The sequence below is a fragment of the Accipiter gentilis genome, chromosome 25 (assembly GCF_929443795.1).
Source record: "Accipiter gentilis chromosome 25, bAccGen1.1, whole genome shotgun sequence".
In the NCBI taxonomy this organism is placed as follows: domain Eukaryota; kingdom Metazoa; phylum Chordata; class Aves; order Accipitriformes; family Accipitridae; genus Astur; species Astur gentilis.
In genome coordinates, this window is record NC_064904.1 from 5,319,003 (window position 1) to 5,337,084 (window position 18,082).

The 18,082-nt window shown below is 35.8% G+C and overlaps 1 protein-coding gene across 2 annotated transcripts in view; it reads right to left on the reverse strand.

Moving 5' to 3' along the window:
- The window catches only part of TRIP11 (thyroid hormone receptor interactor 11), a 35,945-nt gene that overhangs the window by 7,129 nt on the left and 10,734 nt on the right, over positions 1 to 18,082 (reverse strand). For both annotated transcript variants that reach the window (XM_049828383.1, XM_049828382.1), the window contains exons 9-16: positions 16,739 to 16,945; positions 12,613 to 15,642; positions 9,599 to 9,739; positions 9,191 to 9,384; positions 7,568 to 7,731; positions 7,189 to 7,292; positions 6,745 to 6,844; positions 705 to 786 (exon numbers count right to left, since the gene is read on the reverse strand). In XM_049828383.1, the coding sequence (XP_049684340.1) occupies positions 705 to 786; positions 6,745 to 6,844; positions 7,189 to 7,292; positions 7,568 to 7,731; positions 9,191 to 9,384; positions 9,599 to 9,739; positions 12,613 to 15,642; positions 16,739 to 16,945 (4,022 nt within the window). The remainder of the gene's footprint in view (positions 1 to 704; positions 787 to 6,744; positions 6,845 to 7,188; positions 7,293 to 7,567; positions 7,732 to 9,190; positions 9,385 to 9,598; positions 9,740 to 12,612; positions 15,643 to 16,738; positions 16,946 to 18,082) is intronic.

The following is an 18,082-nucleotide window of genomic DNA, read 5'->3' on the forward strand; positions in this document are numbered from 1 at the left end:
AAACCCAAACCTAATACAAGGAACTAAAAGGGTACCTCACCAATTCTCTTCCTCTACAAGTTGTAACATTTCTTAGACAGTAAGTGTTAATTTGGACAGTATTAGAAATATTGTATGCAGTAAGGTGAAACTGAATTGTGCACAAGCAAGTTTTGATCCAAGTACTACAATCAAAGATAATGTTTATTCTAAGATCTTGACTCAGGAGAGTGTTTAAACGGATACTTATGTGCAGTCCCAAACCCAGACGTAAGGAAGGGGACAGGGGAACCTATCTGCCTATCCTTGTTTCAGTTCTAATGGGTAAAGAGAAGGGGGAGCTGGGGGGAAACCAAGGAAGAGAGATTTACACAACATTGCGGTGATGCTAGCTACGTGGAATGTCTTGCCGTTCACACCTTAGACATCATAACAGATGTTCATTGAGAACTTTTATCTTCATTTGCAGAGCTCGTGCTAATGAAGTCCACTTCTACTTAAGAAACACATCAGTAATCCAAATTTACATACACACTGGTATTACTAATCAAAATTTACAACCACCAAGCAATTGAAAAATGTCAAAATAATCAAAGTATAATTACAAGATCACATACAGAAGCCCAGTTCTGCACTACTCTTGCAACTGTGTTAGTAACATATCTGTACATTGTGAGGAATAAAAACCAAAAATGTATATACCAAGACCTTCATTAAAGACTTACTTGTCCACTTTTCCTTCTGTGCTGTTCATAAGATTCATTAATTTATTTTGTACATCTTCTAACATTTCTCTTCTGATCTCACCTATAAAATGTCACGTCACAGCAAATAAACAAAAATGGAAAGTTTGAAACTTTGTTGCAAAACTTAATACACATATTTAAAAATAAAAATATGCTAATATTGTTATGGTGCTTTTAAAAAAAATCAGTTTGATTTTTTTAATAAAAAAATTGTCAACTTAACAGAATGATACTCAATGCTAACGTACAGGAAGACACAGAAAATAAATCAATTGCAGAAGGTCTGATGAACTGTTCTGTTCCACCTAGAATAAAGAACTGGAAAGAAACTCTTGATCAAGGTCTATGGTCCTATGGTGGCAATCTTTTTCACAATCTCACCAAACTACATGTTGGCATCAGGTCTTTTGATCTTAGTACTTAACCTCCAGTATTTTCTAAACCCAGCTCTTCTGCATATTCTACTACCAGGTTGCTAAAGCCTTCAAGTACCATGGGGGTCTCCAGTCTCCCAGGAGAATTACTGGCTAGCAGAGTAACTTCAGTAACTTGTTGTAGGTTTCTTCTGTTAGTACCTTTCCTGCTCCTGTTAACCACTGCAAGTTCTTGAAACAGCACGCTGGAACACACTAACGCATCCTAGAAGCAGTGCTGTGCTTTGCAATTCAGTACACTGGCAAGAAAGACTCTGAGGAGATTTATGCAAGATCCTGCATACTTTTGGGAATACAAACGTTTAGTTAAAATGGCACAGATGAAATGCCACAGCCACCATGAACAAAAGACAAAATTGAGGAAAATGGCAAACACTTTCAGTCAGACATCATGGCCTGCAAATTAAGCAAACAGGCCAATATTGTAAGTTAATTAACATGAGGTTGTCTAGGAGTGTGCTAGGAGTCACTACACAGATTTTCTGCCTTTTTTTGCACACTGACTGCAAGTTCTGATACTATTCTGTAGTGGCTGCCATGAAATGGGTTCATCTAGGACATCACAACACTGATAATGACATTCTTGGCCTACACAAAGGACCCTATTTTTCCTCAGTCCAAACCTGAAACAGGAAGTATTAGAAAAGAGAGGAGTTTAGGTTCTGCATTTAGTAGTGCTGTAACTTTTCAGCTTTCTGAAATTCCTGACCTTAATCAATGTTTTGTCTACTATCTACACACTTGAGCCTCACGATATCAGTGTTTAATGAGGGAGATACAAATGTAGCAGCCCATTTCATTAAAAGGAGCCACAGCATGATATTGTTATATTCACTCTCGCCCGACAATTTCACAGCACCAACTTCTCTACAATTCTAAAATTCCACTAACACGAATTACTTGTTAGCTCAAATACAGAATGCACCCAATTACCCCAATCATTCCATGTCAGTAACGTGGGCTTCCTCTGACCTCCCATAAAAGTCATAAAAATAAAGCTCATAATAAAGAAAAAAAATTCTCCTAGAAGTTCTACTTGCCATCAATATTTTACAACATTCTGATTGTAAGGAAAGAAGGCACAAAGTTTTCTCTTTATAAAAACTCAGATATACTAGAAACTGGATAAAAGTATCTGATGTTCAGGTCTACGCAAGTTTGTACAAAAACCAAAGAGTAAAAAGTGCTAGAAAAACTTATGTCACTTTAATCCTCCAACACAGGATTTAAGAACACTAGCAGTAAAATGTTCTCAGACAAGAAAACAAATAATTACAAGGTACAAAGAATTCTTATAAGATAAACTACAAATGGTTTCACCTCAAGACAGCAAAAATGTAATTTTTCCACCAAACTAGGGTTCTGCAAGATACTACCTTTGAAGTTACTTTTTTCCTATTACAGTACAAGTAAGCCTGAATCACACACAAAAGCTTGACAGATATATTATAATATGGACTGCCCATGTGAAGACTAACTCTACCCTACAGTTATATAAGCAGAAATAATGAGCTTTTTCTACTCTGCCTCTATAAGGCTGAATGCTTATCTTCAAATCCTATGGAAAAATTACCAATCAACTTAATTACCCTACCACTTTAACACTTCTCAGGATCATGCTAATTAAAAATGCTTCATTTAAAAACCAAACCAAAACCCACAAAACCACAAAAGAACACAAAAGATACAAGAAAAATGTATCTATCTTGTAGTTAATTCCTAAAAATCCTCAACATCTTTGTAAGTGACTTTTATAAATTTTTATACCCTTCAAGTCATCTGGGATGTATGAACAACATTCTACTCTAGTTTGCACATGACTTTGAATCTTTAATAAACACATGCCACAACTATGTTGACACAACATGGCTCTCAATTAACACCAATAATTCCATGAGAACCCGCATGGTTTTCTTGTATATACACATCAGAGAGCTAAGTTGTGAAACGGATACAACCTAGTATGTCCTGTTCAAGTACTCCACATCTTTATATAAACATTTTACTTCACAAATAGGAATTTTAGAGAGTACAGAGAAGAACAAACTAACTAGTGTCATGCTGTGAAAGTTCTTATTCAAGAAACATAACGATTAAGCTCCTGATTCAAAACAAGTTAAAAATTAAACAAAATTATATATATTATACAACAATATATCTTGTAACAACTACATCCATGTGCACTGAAATCCATTCCAATAATGTGACTGCTCTTCAGCATTCCTCTCTCTCAAAACACCAGGGTGAGGCACAGGAGAATTCATCCATGGTTTCAAGGTTTAAACTTACTTAAAATTATGCTACTTAGTAAATGTGGTTAAACAGGACCCCAATACTTGAAGGAAAACATCTGCAATATAATTATGGAATGATAACAGTTGTAGTTGAGATGTTATTTGGGTCTCCACAGAGTAAAAGGGAATTTAAAAAGTTAAACTACTAATGCCATGAAAAGATAAACGAACAGCATCTGAAAAGAAATTTCAAGTAAATCTCATGCTGTTGCTATTGCTCCACAAAGCAAGACAATCACGAGTTTCCTTTTCAATTTTTGTTCACATGATGAATTTTAAAACTAATGTATTAATAATTTCATTGAAATGTTACTGTTGTTTTCTATTTTTTCTGGCAAAAAGACTTTTATATCAAAGAGGACCAACTTTTAAGGACAGCTACACAGCTATATTCCATCTGCACTGACTATGCAACTCTATCAAACTTATTTTTTAAATGGAATATTTCCTTCTAGAATACAATCTCACAGTTGAAAGGGACTTAAACATGTACATTGTGTGTATGAAAAGACTGAATAACTAAAAAGACCTAAGCCAAAATTCAGCATGGACTGCTGTAAACCAGACATTTACAACAGTCTCCAATAATTTGTTAACCATTTATGGCAATCAAGAAAACTGCATCTGGTACATCTTATACTTTTCCATTAAAATCACTTCTGCTAAAAAAATCCATAAAGAAATCCTTCAAAAGATTTGGCCAACAAAACTGTGTCTGGGAATGTATTTGGCCAATTTTCAGTAAGACATTATATGTTTTCTTGTGTAAATAGAGAAAATGGAGTGCTCTCTTTTTTTTCCTCCAATAAAAATTATGATTTATTCTAGAACATTAAAGTGCTGCTTCCTTTATGCAACAAAACCCTTTTCAATTTTTTTAACAAGTAAATCGCTTGCCAATACAACATAGCTTGATAAAATACTGAGATTCAGTTTTCTCTCAAAGTTCAAACCCTTCCTGCTTTCATATGCAAAGGTTTGCAATCAAAATTAACCAGTAATGAAGAGCTCCCCATCTGAGAGTGCCAAATTTGCCTATGCCAAAGTTAATTTCAATCCAGGCTTTTTGAAAACTTTTTCTGTAAATGTCTGTAGTGAGACAGAGATATACATATCAGTCAATTAAAAAACAAATCAGTATTTGGTTGTACATTCATGTAGCAGCTTGAAATTTAATTTAGCTTGTAAAATTCATATGTGAACTCAGGGAGCACTCCTATGAGGCCCACTTGGATGCCAAATTGCACTTAGTCACAACTAAATTTAAATAAGTACGCATTCAATTATGTAGTAGAAAAGTTGTAACTTTTTTGTACAGTTCTTGCTGAAATTGTAAAGACTTCCAAATGACTTTTCACACCACTATCTGATCATAAGCAAGTATGCTTTAAGAAAATATTGTTTATTTTGAGAGTAAGACAAATCATAATTTAAAAATTAACAGCAATAATTAGTTGTACATGTTCAGAGCAAGAGTTACCACTGCATCCAGCAGCGATGATGTTTCAGGTCTTCCCACAGCAAGCCTTAATTAAAGGTATTCACCCCAAAAATTCCCAGAGACATGGCGGAAAAAAAACGGAGAGTAAGAGCTGTTAAGTAACTACAGAGAGTGAGCAAACCTCTGCTCTTCAAGCTCCCTTTTTAGAGCCACTTCAGGGACCAATCACAAGTTTTCGTCTGATTTTAGATTTATCCCATGTGCTCAGTGAAAGCCTGACCATAACAGAGGATGCTGCAGTAATAGCAAAATATGGTGATCCACAGAAACAAAGGGGGAAAGAAAAAGTAGGACTCGGGAAAATGGGAAGGGGAAAAGACAGATGAAGACAATAAAAAAAAAAGAAAAAAAAAAGAAAAAAAGCCTAATATTCCCTCAGCAGTTGGTACTGTTAGTAAGTTCACCCATATCAGGACTGTCATGCAACTAGACACAGAGAAGTAAGATTCCCTTTTAGTTCAACAAAACATTGCAGACAAAATTAAAAGTCAGGGCTGAGAAGTAAGCACAGAAATCCAGCAAAATCATTATTAGTCCTAAGTCCTGCTTTAGCTAATGCTATGATTACTTTCTCATGAAAATTAAAATTAATGCAGTAACGAAAAAAAAAAAAGTGACCTTATGTTACTCATAGTTATTCTGTCACCTCCAAGTGAGTCTGAGCTTATAAATCTTGCCAATGTTTGATATTCAAATACATTGTATAGAAATTACCCTTCATTTTTTCCATTTGGTTAGACTAAATAGCATAAGGCCCCAAAACAGAAATACATTGAAATGGTATCAGTTTTTAGCAAAAGGTTATTCTGCCTCTTTAGGCTTTCCTGCAGTTTTAATGTTAAACATGTTTAGAAAAGAGAAGGCTATGCATCTCTTACAAAATTCATGTTTCAGTGATGTCAGAAATAGGGAAAAAACCCAACCAAACCAAAACCACGCCCCAAAATGTTAACAGAATCACAAAATCAAAGAAACATTTATGTTGGAAAGGACCTCTAGATCAACCACCCTCTGCTCAAGCAGGGTCATCTAAAGCAGGCTGCCCTGAACCACAACCAGTTAGGTTTTTACTATCTCCATGAAAGGACACTCCACATCTCTGGGCAACCTATTCCAATGTCTGACCACCCTCACCATAACTATTCTTTCTTTTCAAAACTGTTTCTTCCAGCAAATTCCTCTACCATCTGGCCAAGTTTTGTCTTCAAATCCAAAGTAATGACATCCATCAAATACTAGAGTACTTAATCTGAGAACAATATGAAAGGCATCTTTCTAAATATGAGCAATCAGGAAGCTTATTTGAAATGAGATCTAAAATACAATCTAAAGATATGTCCAAGACCTTCCACAATCTCTTCAGACAGTCTTGCATCTGTGCATGAGCTGCTCCCTCTCTATCTCTTACCAACAGCACACTCTTTCTCTCTATCTCACTGTATTCCTGGGTCTATGCCAAATATGGTAGTTACTTACTTTGGAAAATCTGAAAACATTTGGTATTTCACAAACTTTAAAAAAATGCTTACAAAGCTAAATCAAGGGCTGTGGTATTTACGGGGACAAAACCCACAACCCAACTACTACAGGGCTTTCTTTTTAGAAAGATCCCTAACAGAAGGTAAACATACTTTCTCAAATTTGCTTTATAAGCAAGGAAGTCCTCAAAAGGTGGCAAAGAATTACTCTTTTCCTCATAGGAGATGAATTTTGGTAAGTTTCTAGGAATGCTACATTGTCTCCTCAGCTGCTTGGAATGTTTTAAACAGAGATTAAAAAAATGTAATTACCTTCTTTCTTAAGCTCTTCAATCTGCTCCTCTTTGATGTCAAGCTGCTCAGTAAGCCTTGATGCTGCATCCAGTGCAGCATTTGCCTCTCCTAAGCTTTCCTGAATAGAGGGCAGGAAAGCAACAAAAAGAGAAGCAATGGAATTCACTATCACGATTACACTAATACAAACAGATCAAACATAACAGATACAGAGACTTCATTCACTTGCTCTTTAGAATAAGTGGATTGTAAATATCCTCAGAAAATGGATGGTCAGCAGATGAATGCTACTTTGCTGACCCTCTGTTAGTGCCAACACCCCCTCCCTCCCCCCAAGGAAGAGAGAATAATTACATAACTTGACGTATTCTTAGCAATACTTAAGACAGCAGTTAAAAACAAAAAATTCAGTCAAGAATTAGCACTTAGTTTCGTACGGTTCGATTTCATTATTCAGCCCACCTGCAGCGATACAACTTTTTCTTCTAAGCTTTCCGCTTTTTTCCTCCATTCTGTGCTCTGTTTTTGGTGTTTCTCCAGCTCTGCTGAATACATAGCTTTTTCTTCTAAAGAGTTAAAAATACAAAACAAACAAAAAATCCTTGATCCACAACATGTAACTTTTAGGCATATGCAATTGCAAAACCTCAGCATTATCATAACTGGTCTTCATGAAGTAGAGGTGGAATTCAAACTTCATAAATGGGATATGGACCATCTGAAATTCAAGCTATCAAAAAGGAAACCAGGCAACTAATATTTAAAAAGCACCAAAACATAGTAACTATCCCAGCTAAAAAACACTTGTTGCAAGCTTTTGCCATTTCTTGACAAAACTTACCCTGTTGGAATTGCTCTAGCACCATCTGCAGGTTGGCCAGTGACAACGCATACTGCTTCACTTGGTCCTGGGAGATGGTGAGCTGTAGCACTGTTTCATCTCTCTGCTTGGAAACCAGGTTTAACTGCTCTTGCAAAGATTCAACTTGCAGACTAGCTTGATGACTTAATGAAAATAAAATACATTATTTATGAAGACAATAACAGAAGTCATTACAGAGCAAATTAAATCCCAGCAAAAATAGCCTACCTTTATTTTTCAGTTCAATTTGTAAAAATGAAGGCAATTTTTTCCCCCCGATTCCTCCATAAAAAAATCCAACAAAAAAACAACCTAACAACAGACTTGAAACAAGTCTGGTAATAAAATTTTGGTAATCAAAAAAACCCCCTACTTTTGTTGGAAGTGCATTAGAGAAAGATAAAAACCTAATCTTTGTTGTTCATTATGGTAACAGTACCTTTACCAAAAAAAGAATCCATACCTTGCTAACTGTCTGCTTCAGTTACTACATGAATCAATAGGTCTTTCTACCAGTTTTTACTTTTAAAGCTAGTCTCCAAGAACTCGGTATATCTTGCTCCATACTGACCACTGAACACCCCATTTAAATTCCTATTATGCAAAAAAATATTATGAACCTGATTTACTCCTACAACAGTCTTTATAAAGAGTGTGTATCAGGTGGGAAGTAGGCAGAATTTCTGAAAAAGTATTTGGCAAGTTTCATGAAGAACTTGGAAACATTCTGATGAACAGTTTTTACACAACCTTCTCCCAACTCTTCCATTTTCTCCACAATTTTTTACAACAAATTCTGCTCAACTCAGAAATCTCTTTGCTTGACAACATTAAAAGCAGAATCAATCTTTGGCACTTAGAAAGACTCCAGCTACATACACATTTTTTGATTAAAATACGTGTTAGTTTGGACAACTGTAATAAGATAGAAAAAAGAATTCTTTTGCCCAAAGTAACCAACATTGCCTTTAAATAAAACAACATTAAAGCAGTCAAGATAGGCACTGAATAATTTTAATACTTAGGGTTTCATTGTTCTAGCTGAAAAACATGGTTATGGCAAATAAATAAAATCCCCAATTGGCTCTAGCCTCCCCAGTTCTGCTACCCATGAGAACTTCAATGCATCGTGCTTTATATATATGTGCTAAAAAGAAAAAAAGCTTACAGCAGCTTATACTTTCCATAGTATCAGCTATAAAGTAAGGTTGAGTACTTGTCTTGAAAGCAATTCACAAAGCATGACAGTCACATCTGTGCACTGAAGTGTATAAAATAAGACTCTTTAAGTTAAATCCATCTTTTTTGATTTGACAGCCAACTAAATTGACGGGTTGAGGGATTTTTGTTGTTTCTAGTTCTAAAGCACTGTCAAAGATGTGATATTTCAATAGTTGCTACTAAAAGGACAAATACTTTAAGTTCCGAGTATATCTCAAATCACCTTCTTGATTTAGAGTAACAAAAGTTCGTACCTTTTTGTTTTCTCAAGTGCTTAGCACGTTAAAGAATGGTAATTCAGTAAAATAAAGCCATCAGTAGCAGTCTAGCTAACTGTGGTATTTACAGCCAATGCCACTGCTGTATAAATTAAAAGGCTACCTGGCATTCTCCACTGCAGTAGATGAAGACACGAGTTTTTCTTCCAAAATCAAAACTTTCTTTCTTAGCTTGACCTCTCTGTCTTCTGCAGCTAAAGCTTCTCGCGTGTAGGAGTCTTCCATTTCTAAAAGGTGATTACGTAACCTCTCCAGTTCCTGATTTAGGCGCTGTTCTTTCTCACGCAAATGCTGTATCTATGTAGAACATACCTTAAGTAGCTCATACTATCACCTTTCACAAAAATAATGTAAGCAAACATAAAACATGTCCATTGAAGCACACTGCATGTGTATTGATTTTAAATGCTTTTTACAAGTGATTGCTACCAAAATAATCCAGAAAATATTACAGATGCAATTTCTTATTCTTTTTTTATTTCTTGCAACTGTAAATTATTTGGTGGTGTACCTCACTCTGCAGGGCACTGCTCTCCATTTGCTTCTGTTTGAGTGCTACCATGACTTGGTCTCTCTCTTGCTGAAAAGTAACCGCCTTTTCCTGCATTGATTTAACTTCATTTAACAGTTGATTCAATTCTCCTGTCTTGCCCTGTTGAAGACACAGATAAGCATTTCAAATGTGGCAAATGGTTTCACCAACGGAGACGTAGTCTTTGCCCAGAAGAGCATAAAGACAATACTGATCTAACAAGGAAAAGGCCACGATACCCATGGCCTACAGCACAGAAAAACATCAGGGAAAATATTATTTTGAAGTTATTTCACTCACATGTTACAAGACAAATTAAAAATTATTGCTAAAAGACACTATATAGATGCATTGTCTTAACTGACTGCTGTGAACAGATACATACCTATTTTAGATAAGAGAAATGTATCATGCACATAGTCTCTCAGATACTTGTATATTTGAAAATTTCACATTTCCCCCAGTGTTTGGAAACTATTCTCTGTGATACCCATTTATTAGGCCACGTCCATGTAAAGCATCAGCCTAGGTAGGTCAACTTGTCTGAACTTAAAAAGACTAAACACATGAAGAAATCTTTAAAAACAAACCATAAGGTGACCTCATGCCCAGAGATTAGACTTCAGTAAATCACAGCAATGTCCATCATGCTTTCAGGTGTCAAATTTCAATGAATAATGTTCCCGCTTACTTCCCAATTTACTACAACTTCACTTCAGCATATAAAGGAGAAGTGTGAGTATGGCAGGTACAGAATTTACTTGTACACGTGAATGCATTTTCAGTTACTTGAAATTTTTCAGCATGCTCTTTACTTTTTGTCTCATATGTTGTTTTGGAAGCAGTTACTTTTATTGAATATGTTGGATAAAAGTAAACCAATCTTTGTTTTTATCACTAATACTTCTGAGCTTCAATTATTTGTTTTTATTAATCAAACTGAATATAGTAAAATTCTTTTTGCAGTAGAACCATAAACCTGCAGGCAAACCTTCTCTTTTTATGGTGTGTTATCTTCTGACACACACACAAAATACAAAACTGTTTGAATACTATTTTTCCTAGTTCTCCATGCTGAACACAAATGTGTAACAGGAACTTCTCAGATTTGTGCAAGAAAAATGTCCAAACGTTCCATGCTTGTGAAATTGAAAGCCTAAGCCAAAGACATGCAACACAGAGAACCTAGCGAGACAATGCAGATTTCCACGAGTTAGAACAAAAAAAAAAAAAAAAAAATCAAAATAGTAAGAGAGTGAATTTGTAAAGTATTAGTGTATTTTATATGCGCAAGACTGATGAACATAAGAAGTCCCAATGGTAATTCAAAGCTATTTTTCACAATGTAACTGTACTTTGAGACAATAAAACTTCTCTTTGTAATTCTACAGTATTTCTTTAGAACAGCATAGGGAAACCTCTACTATGAGCAAACAGAGCTAAACATCTGTCCTAAGTCAAACTTCTCAAAACAAACCCAAACCCGTCGTTTTTCACACGTCAAAGTTGACACTTCAAAATGATAAATTTAAACAGACACATATTGTTAAATGTAATTCATGTTTTGCTTTTCCAAATACATTACACTGCAGATTTAGTTGGTAGTTTGAAAATGCTTCAAAGAGATCCGGGTGGTGAGACAATGGAACAGGTTGCCCAGAGAAGTTGTGGATGCCCCATCATTCAAAGTGTTCAAGGCCAGGCTGGAGGAGGCTTTGAGCAACCTGCTCTAGTGGAAGGAGTCCCTGCCCATGGCAGGGGGGTTGGAACTAGATGATTTTTCATGTCCAGGTCTCTTCCGACCCAAAAACCTCTATGATTCCATGAATTTTTTTGTTATACTTATAGCAGAGGAAAAAAAAATAAATTAATGCCAAGTTACTTAGCTATGGATTGCATAAATACCACTCTCTCATAATGGGCAATACTCATCACTTTGGGAAATGAAAAGGCATGCTAAAGGCAACATGGAGAATAAGAACAGTATGCCTGGAGGGGGACAACTGTAAGAGAAGATTGAAGAATGGCGACCAGAACCACCAAGATGAAGAGAATGGGGACCTGGACAGCACAGAGGAAAGAAAGAAAATTATCTGTTTGGAATTAATTACAAGAAAAGACTGCCCACTAGGACATACTCAGTTTCAGAGCCTATAAAGCAAACCAAAAGCATCTAGATCCTGGAGTTCTGCCGTCAAGCGTTAGTCAAAACTACAGGAAGACTTTTGCACTGTACTTAATGCCTATTTCTCAAAGAGAAATGGCAATTCACATATTACTTCATTACCCTCAGCAACAGCATTTCATACAACATGCTGTTGACATGTGTATCAATGATGCCACATAATTCATTGGTTTTCTAAAAAAAAAAGATTCTTCCTCAAATTACGTAAGTGATAATTAATAAGTGGCTGCAACTTTTCTCTGAACATATGCTTTCAAAGAAGTATAAATTTTTTCCATATGTCAAATTCTAGAAATCAAACCATTAATTTAGCTTGTCCAATATATTTTTTTTTTCTTCTCCAGTGGAGTTTCTCCAGCCATAAAAGCAAGATACATAAACCCATTCATCTCACAGGGACATTGTGAAGCAATCACATTGGAATGACAAACACCAGAGGAAAGCACATAGAAAAATTAGTCCTGCCAGCCAACTCTGCAGAAGTCTGAGCACAATACAGGAAAAATAAAATAGGGCATTTAATGAACAGGGCCAAAGCAAAATATTAAGCAGCTGCTCAGTAGATGAGCAATTTCCAAATAAATGAAAAGTGTAGTTTATGGCTGCACAATTAACAGATGATCTTGTACACCACTCACCTGCTGACTTTTAATTTCTTAACTTTGCAGGGGGAGGATTTTTGTTGTAGTGTAAAGCAGTAAGGAGTCACAAATAGATTTCAGGCAAACACTTGATGGCTACATATACACAAAAATGCATTACCACATAACTAATTTTAAAAGATATTCATAGATATGAATGCACATACCTGTTCTTTTTCTTTCAAGAGCTTCTCAAAAGCAAGAGCTTTTTCTGTCATTGAGTGCGACTCAAACTCTTTCTCCTTCAGCATCATTGAAAATTGCATATTAGTCTCCTGAAGTGCTCGGAATTCAGTTTCTTTTTCCCTACACCTTGCAACTATTTTTTCATTTTCTTCTTTCAGTTTTCGAATATCCATTTCTAAAATTAAATTTCTTTCTTTAAGATTAGTCACAGCTTGCTTCAAAAGCTCATTTTCATTTTCTTTGTTACTAAGATTTTCACTCACAGAAAGTAACTGATCACTTTTAGATTTAATTAATATGTCTTTTTCCCTAAGTGATTTCTGTAAGACATCATGTTTTTCTCTGATTTGCCTTATCTCTGACTCAGTCCCTTCTTGACTCTTTCTTTCAATCTCTGATGCTGTAGCCACAGAATCAGATAATCGTTGATTGTTTTCCTGAAGAGTCTTAATAGTTGAATCTTTTTCTTGCAACTTTTTTTTCAGTTGTTCCAACTCCTTTTGAAGGAGTTTAGACTCATCGCTGAGTACATCAGGAGCACTGTACTGAATGCCTGAAAGCTGTGAAACAGTGGAAGCCATTGCCACAGAGGGTGTTACCAAATCAAGTTTACTCAGGAGAAGATCCTTGGTGTTATGAAGCTGTCCTATGCTGTGTTGAACTTGTGCTAATTCCTGACTAAAACTTTTCAGCTTTTTCTCATTCTGTTCGTAACTCTGAATCAAGCCATTATAATCTACCTGCAACTTTGAATTACTATCGCTTTCAACTGAAATTTGTGCTTGAAGCCTGTGTAACTCTTCTTGGAGGTGAGCTGACTCATGCTGCATGTTCTGAACTGTGGTTATTACTTGTTGCTTCCACTCATCCATCTTCTTTACTTGCTGTTTCAGTTTATCACGTTCTTGTAGAAGTTCCTCAAACTGGTTACTGTTAACACCTCCTGACCCATTATCAGTACCTGTACTGGATGTCTGCAAGACAGTCAATAAGGTTTGACATTTTTGACTTAGAGCATCTATTTCAATATCTTTTTCTCGAATGATACGGGATAAATTCTGAATAGTTTCTCTAGACATATCTTGACTGCTGTTTTCAGATCTATTACATAACTTCTGGTTTTCCTCTTGCAACCTTACCAGAGCTGCTTCTTTAGCAGCAACCATATCCATGATATTACGATACTCTGTTTTTAACTGACTGTTTTCTCTTGTCTTTTCACTTAGAACTGCTAATACTTGTTCTCTTTCCATAACATAAGCTTGCAGCTGCTGCTGAAGACAAAGAACATCCTGCCTATAGGAAGCTGAGGAGACTCTAGCATTGAGAGCTTGTATTTCTAAATCCTTCTCTTGAATGATCCGAGTAAGTTTGCCAACTTCATCCTTAGACAACTGATCAATTTGCTGACTTAGAGAAACATTCTTTTCATTTAGAAGCTTAATCTCCATCTCCCGTTCTTTGATACCTTCTACCAGTCTTTCAATTTCAGCTTTAGATAAGTCATGTTTTTCATTTCCATTTTCTCCATTAAGAGTCTGAACTTTGGTTTCCTGAAAAAGATCAGAGGAATCAGTCTGAATAATCTGTCTCTCTTTGTGCAATTGAGTTTTAATTTGTTCGATTGTTTTCTGCAAATTTTTAATTTCCTCATCTTTCTCCAAAGAAAGTCTTTCATGAGTGACATTCATTTGCTCACACTGAAATTTAGACTCATCTATTTCCTTTCTTTGCTCCTGCAAAGACTGCTGAAGTTGCACTGTTATTTGATTCTGATCTTCTATTTTTTTTTTGTGAACTTCTATTTCTTCTTCAAGATTATTCTTTATCACCTTTAACTGTGTTACCTCACTTTCAAGTTCAATAATTATATCTAGAGTTTTAGGCTCAACCACAGGTGTAGATCTAGTCTGCTGATCCTTAAGGCGTTCAATTTCTTCTTTCAAATGATTATTTTCTTCCTTCATGACTGCAAGACTTCTGTCTTTTTCCTCCAAGTTCTGTTTTAAGACATCCTGCTTTTTTGAAACTTTCATACATTCTTCAAGTTCCTGCTTCACCTGAAAGGCTTGATTTTTAAATTTTTCAATAAATACCTCTTTTTCTTTTATGAGTTCTGTCAACTGCTTTTGTCCTCCTAAGCTAGTAGTCAACATCTCTTTTGTTTCTTGATGGTCAGTTTCCACCTGCTCAATGCTCCTTTTAAGTTCAGCAATCTCAAAGTCTTTCTCTTGATTGAGTTTAACTAGGCGCTCATGTTCAAGCTGCAATGCAGTGGTATCCATACTACGTGCGTTTGATAATTCCTCAATAGTTTGCTTATACTTATGTGCCTGTTCCAAAAGCCTCTTTTCCATCTGGCTTAATTCGCTCTCTAACTGTCTTTTTTCCATTTTCAAAGCCTCCACAACAGTGTCTTTTTCCAAGTAAACTTTATTTTTCTCAGAAATGGCATCACTTAACTCCTGTTTTAGTTCTTCAGTGGCTGCTATCAGCTTTCCATTTTCTATTCTAAGATCAGACAGAGATTTCTCTAAGTCTTCATTTAGTTGTTTATTTTCTGAAATGTCATTCTGTAGTCTCACAATTTCTACTTCTCTTTCTTTCAGAATCAGATCTTGACAAGTGTAGTTAGATTCCTGATTACTTTTTTCTGTTAACTTTCTCAAGGATACAGAAAGTTCCTCCTCTCTTTCTTTTAGTCTCTGCTGCAATTCTCCAATTTCTTTTTTATTATGCAAATTACAGTCCTGGGCCTCCCTTAATTGTTCCTGAAGATCTTTAATATTATCTTGAAGCTGCTGCTTACTTATATGCAAATCATTAAGTGCATATGAACAATGGCTTAGTTTTTCTTTCTGACTATCTAACTCCTTAATAGTTTCCATCTTCTCAATTTCTAATTCTGATACTTTCCTTCTTTCAAAATCTATGTCAAATTTCAGCTGTTTGATGATACTATCAGTTTCTGTATGTTGTTTTGACAGCTGCTCTTTCAGTGTAATCATATGCTGAAATGAACACAAACAAGAATTCATTAGGAGAGGAGACCCAGCCAAACTATACATTTCATTAATTTTTATCCTCTGAACAATATAAAAAAAAATTGAGAGGAAACAAAAATGTTTCATAGTTGTCAATGTAAGTTGGCAAGTAGAATCAACTAGTCAATGATTAATTAATTAAAACCAAATATCGAATAGGGATAGATTACATTTCACTAGAAACAAGAACACCATCTCCCCCAAAAGAATGCTAGCTACCTAAATCAAGGACCAAAAAGAACTACTTATGAAAAAGGACTGTCAGAATTTGTCAGGGCAGTTGGAATGAGTATGCAGCAAACACCCACTACGTAAAAAGAGGGAGGCAACAAATTTTAAATAACAAATTACAGAAGTGAATGCATATCTATATTTCAATTTCTTGTTTGACCTTATTTTTAAAACACCCTTGCTAGGATTCATCTCCTAGGAAAACACTTCAAGTGTTCAATTCTGTAAAGTAAACCAATACTGAAAACACATGGCTTGCAACTAGTATGTTTACAGGTCAAATACATCAGAACAGTGACAAAAAGGTACCATTCCATTTTGCTTACATATAATTGGTGACCTTTTTTTACTCCACAAATGCTCTTATTATGAAGAGCCTCTAATAAAGTAACTGAATTATTCAACATAATTAAAAATAGTGAAAGGAAAAGAAAAAAAGTTTTAAAAAATCATTCATGTTATGTGTACTGTCATAAGACAGAGGTCACAATACCAGCAGGATAAAAACCATCAAAAGTCTTGCAAGGAAAAATCAAGTAGTATTTAACTGCATTTCGGAAAGTAACATCCCTTATCGATAGCTGACATGCCATATTATTTCCTTGTCCATGACAAGTGTGTTTCTTGCACTTCAAAATTTCGCATTGAGATGGCAGATATGGAGAAACACTGGTCCCAGGAAACACTGGTCCCAATATTCTTTTTAAGCATCAGAGGATAACTTGTATTTCCCTGCTATCTATGTTCAAAGATCAATTGAAAACGTAAACACACGCACACAAATCTAAACATTTATTTTAGCAGTTCAATAATTAGCTGCAGTATTTATTACCTGAGTAGCTTCTTGATTCTGCTTGTCTAGTTCTTCCAACTCTGCTATTAATGTTTCTCTTTCAGTAATACTTTCATTTAATTCATGTTGTTTCCTCTCCAAGTCTTGTCTTAATTGACTTAATTCTGAATTCTGATCCTCAGTATACGCAGAAAGAATATTCTCATTTTTACGTTGTGCACTTGCCAGTTCCTTCTCAAGTCCCTCCTTAAGTTAAAAAAATAATTCTAGATATTAGACCTTACCTTGCTGAAATTTATAAACTGTTTAGATTTGAAATGGTTTCTTTTTTCCCCTCAACAATTAAAAGAAAAGCATGCATTTTTATGTTAGAATCTCTAAGCCTACATGAATATTATCCCAGTTAAAAATTCTTCATTGTGAAGTACTTCTCTCTAGCATTCATATGTACACATTTATCTTCTCATCACTAAGGTTAGGAGTGCAATTTACAAACCTCTGCACAAAAAGCCATGGTCTGACAAGCAAAGTTATATCCACCTTTGAGGTATGGATCCGCAGCTCGCGTAAACTATTTTATTCCCAAGTGTCCTGGTTTCAGTTGGGATAGAGCTAACTGTCTTCCTAGTAGCTGGTACAGTGCTGTGTTTTGAGTTCAGCATGCGAAGAATGTTGATAACACTGATGTTTTCAGTTGTTGCTCAGTATTGTTTAGACTATAGTCAAGGATTTTTCAGCTTCTCATGCCCAGCCAGGGCACAAGAAGTTGGTGCAGGACACAACCAAGGCACCTGACCCAAACTGGCCAACGGTGTATTCCATACCATGGGATGTCCCATCTAGTTTAGGAACTGGGAAGTGGGGGGGCAGTGAATCGCCGCTCGGGGACTAGCAGGGTGTCGGTCGGCGGGTGGTGAGCTATTGCCCTGCGCATCATTTGTACATTCCAATCCTTTTATTACTACTGTTGTCATTTTATTAGTGTTATCATTATCATTATTAGTTTCTTCTCTTCTGTTCTTTTAAACCGTTCTTATCTCAACCCAGAAGTTTTACTTTTTTCCCCTGATTTCCTCCCCCATCCCACTGGATGGGGGGTAGTGAGTGAGCGGCTGCGTGGTGCTTAGTTGCTGGCTGGGGTTAAACCACGACACCAAGGCACACCCTAAACATGTAGTATGCTGCATGGTGAGACAGGAAGTTTTAATTAAGGACATCTGAATAACGTCCTTATGAAAAATGCCATGGGAACTCTGGAATGCATGCAAAAGGCAGAAGAGCCTGTCTGAAAAATACTATGGATACAAAGTAAACTAAGTCAAAGCTCTCAAGCCTGAGTTTATAAAGGACTAAGTCAACTTTGCCAAAAACCAGAGGTGTGTT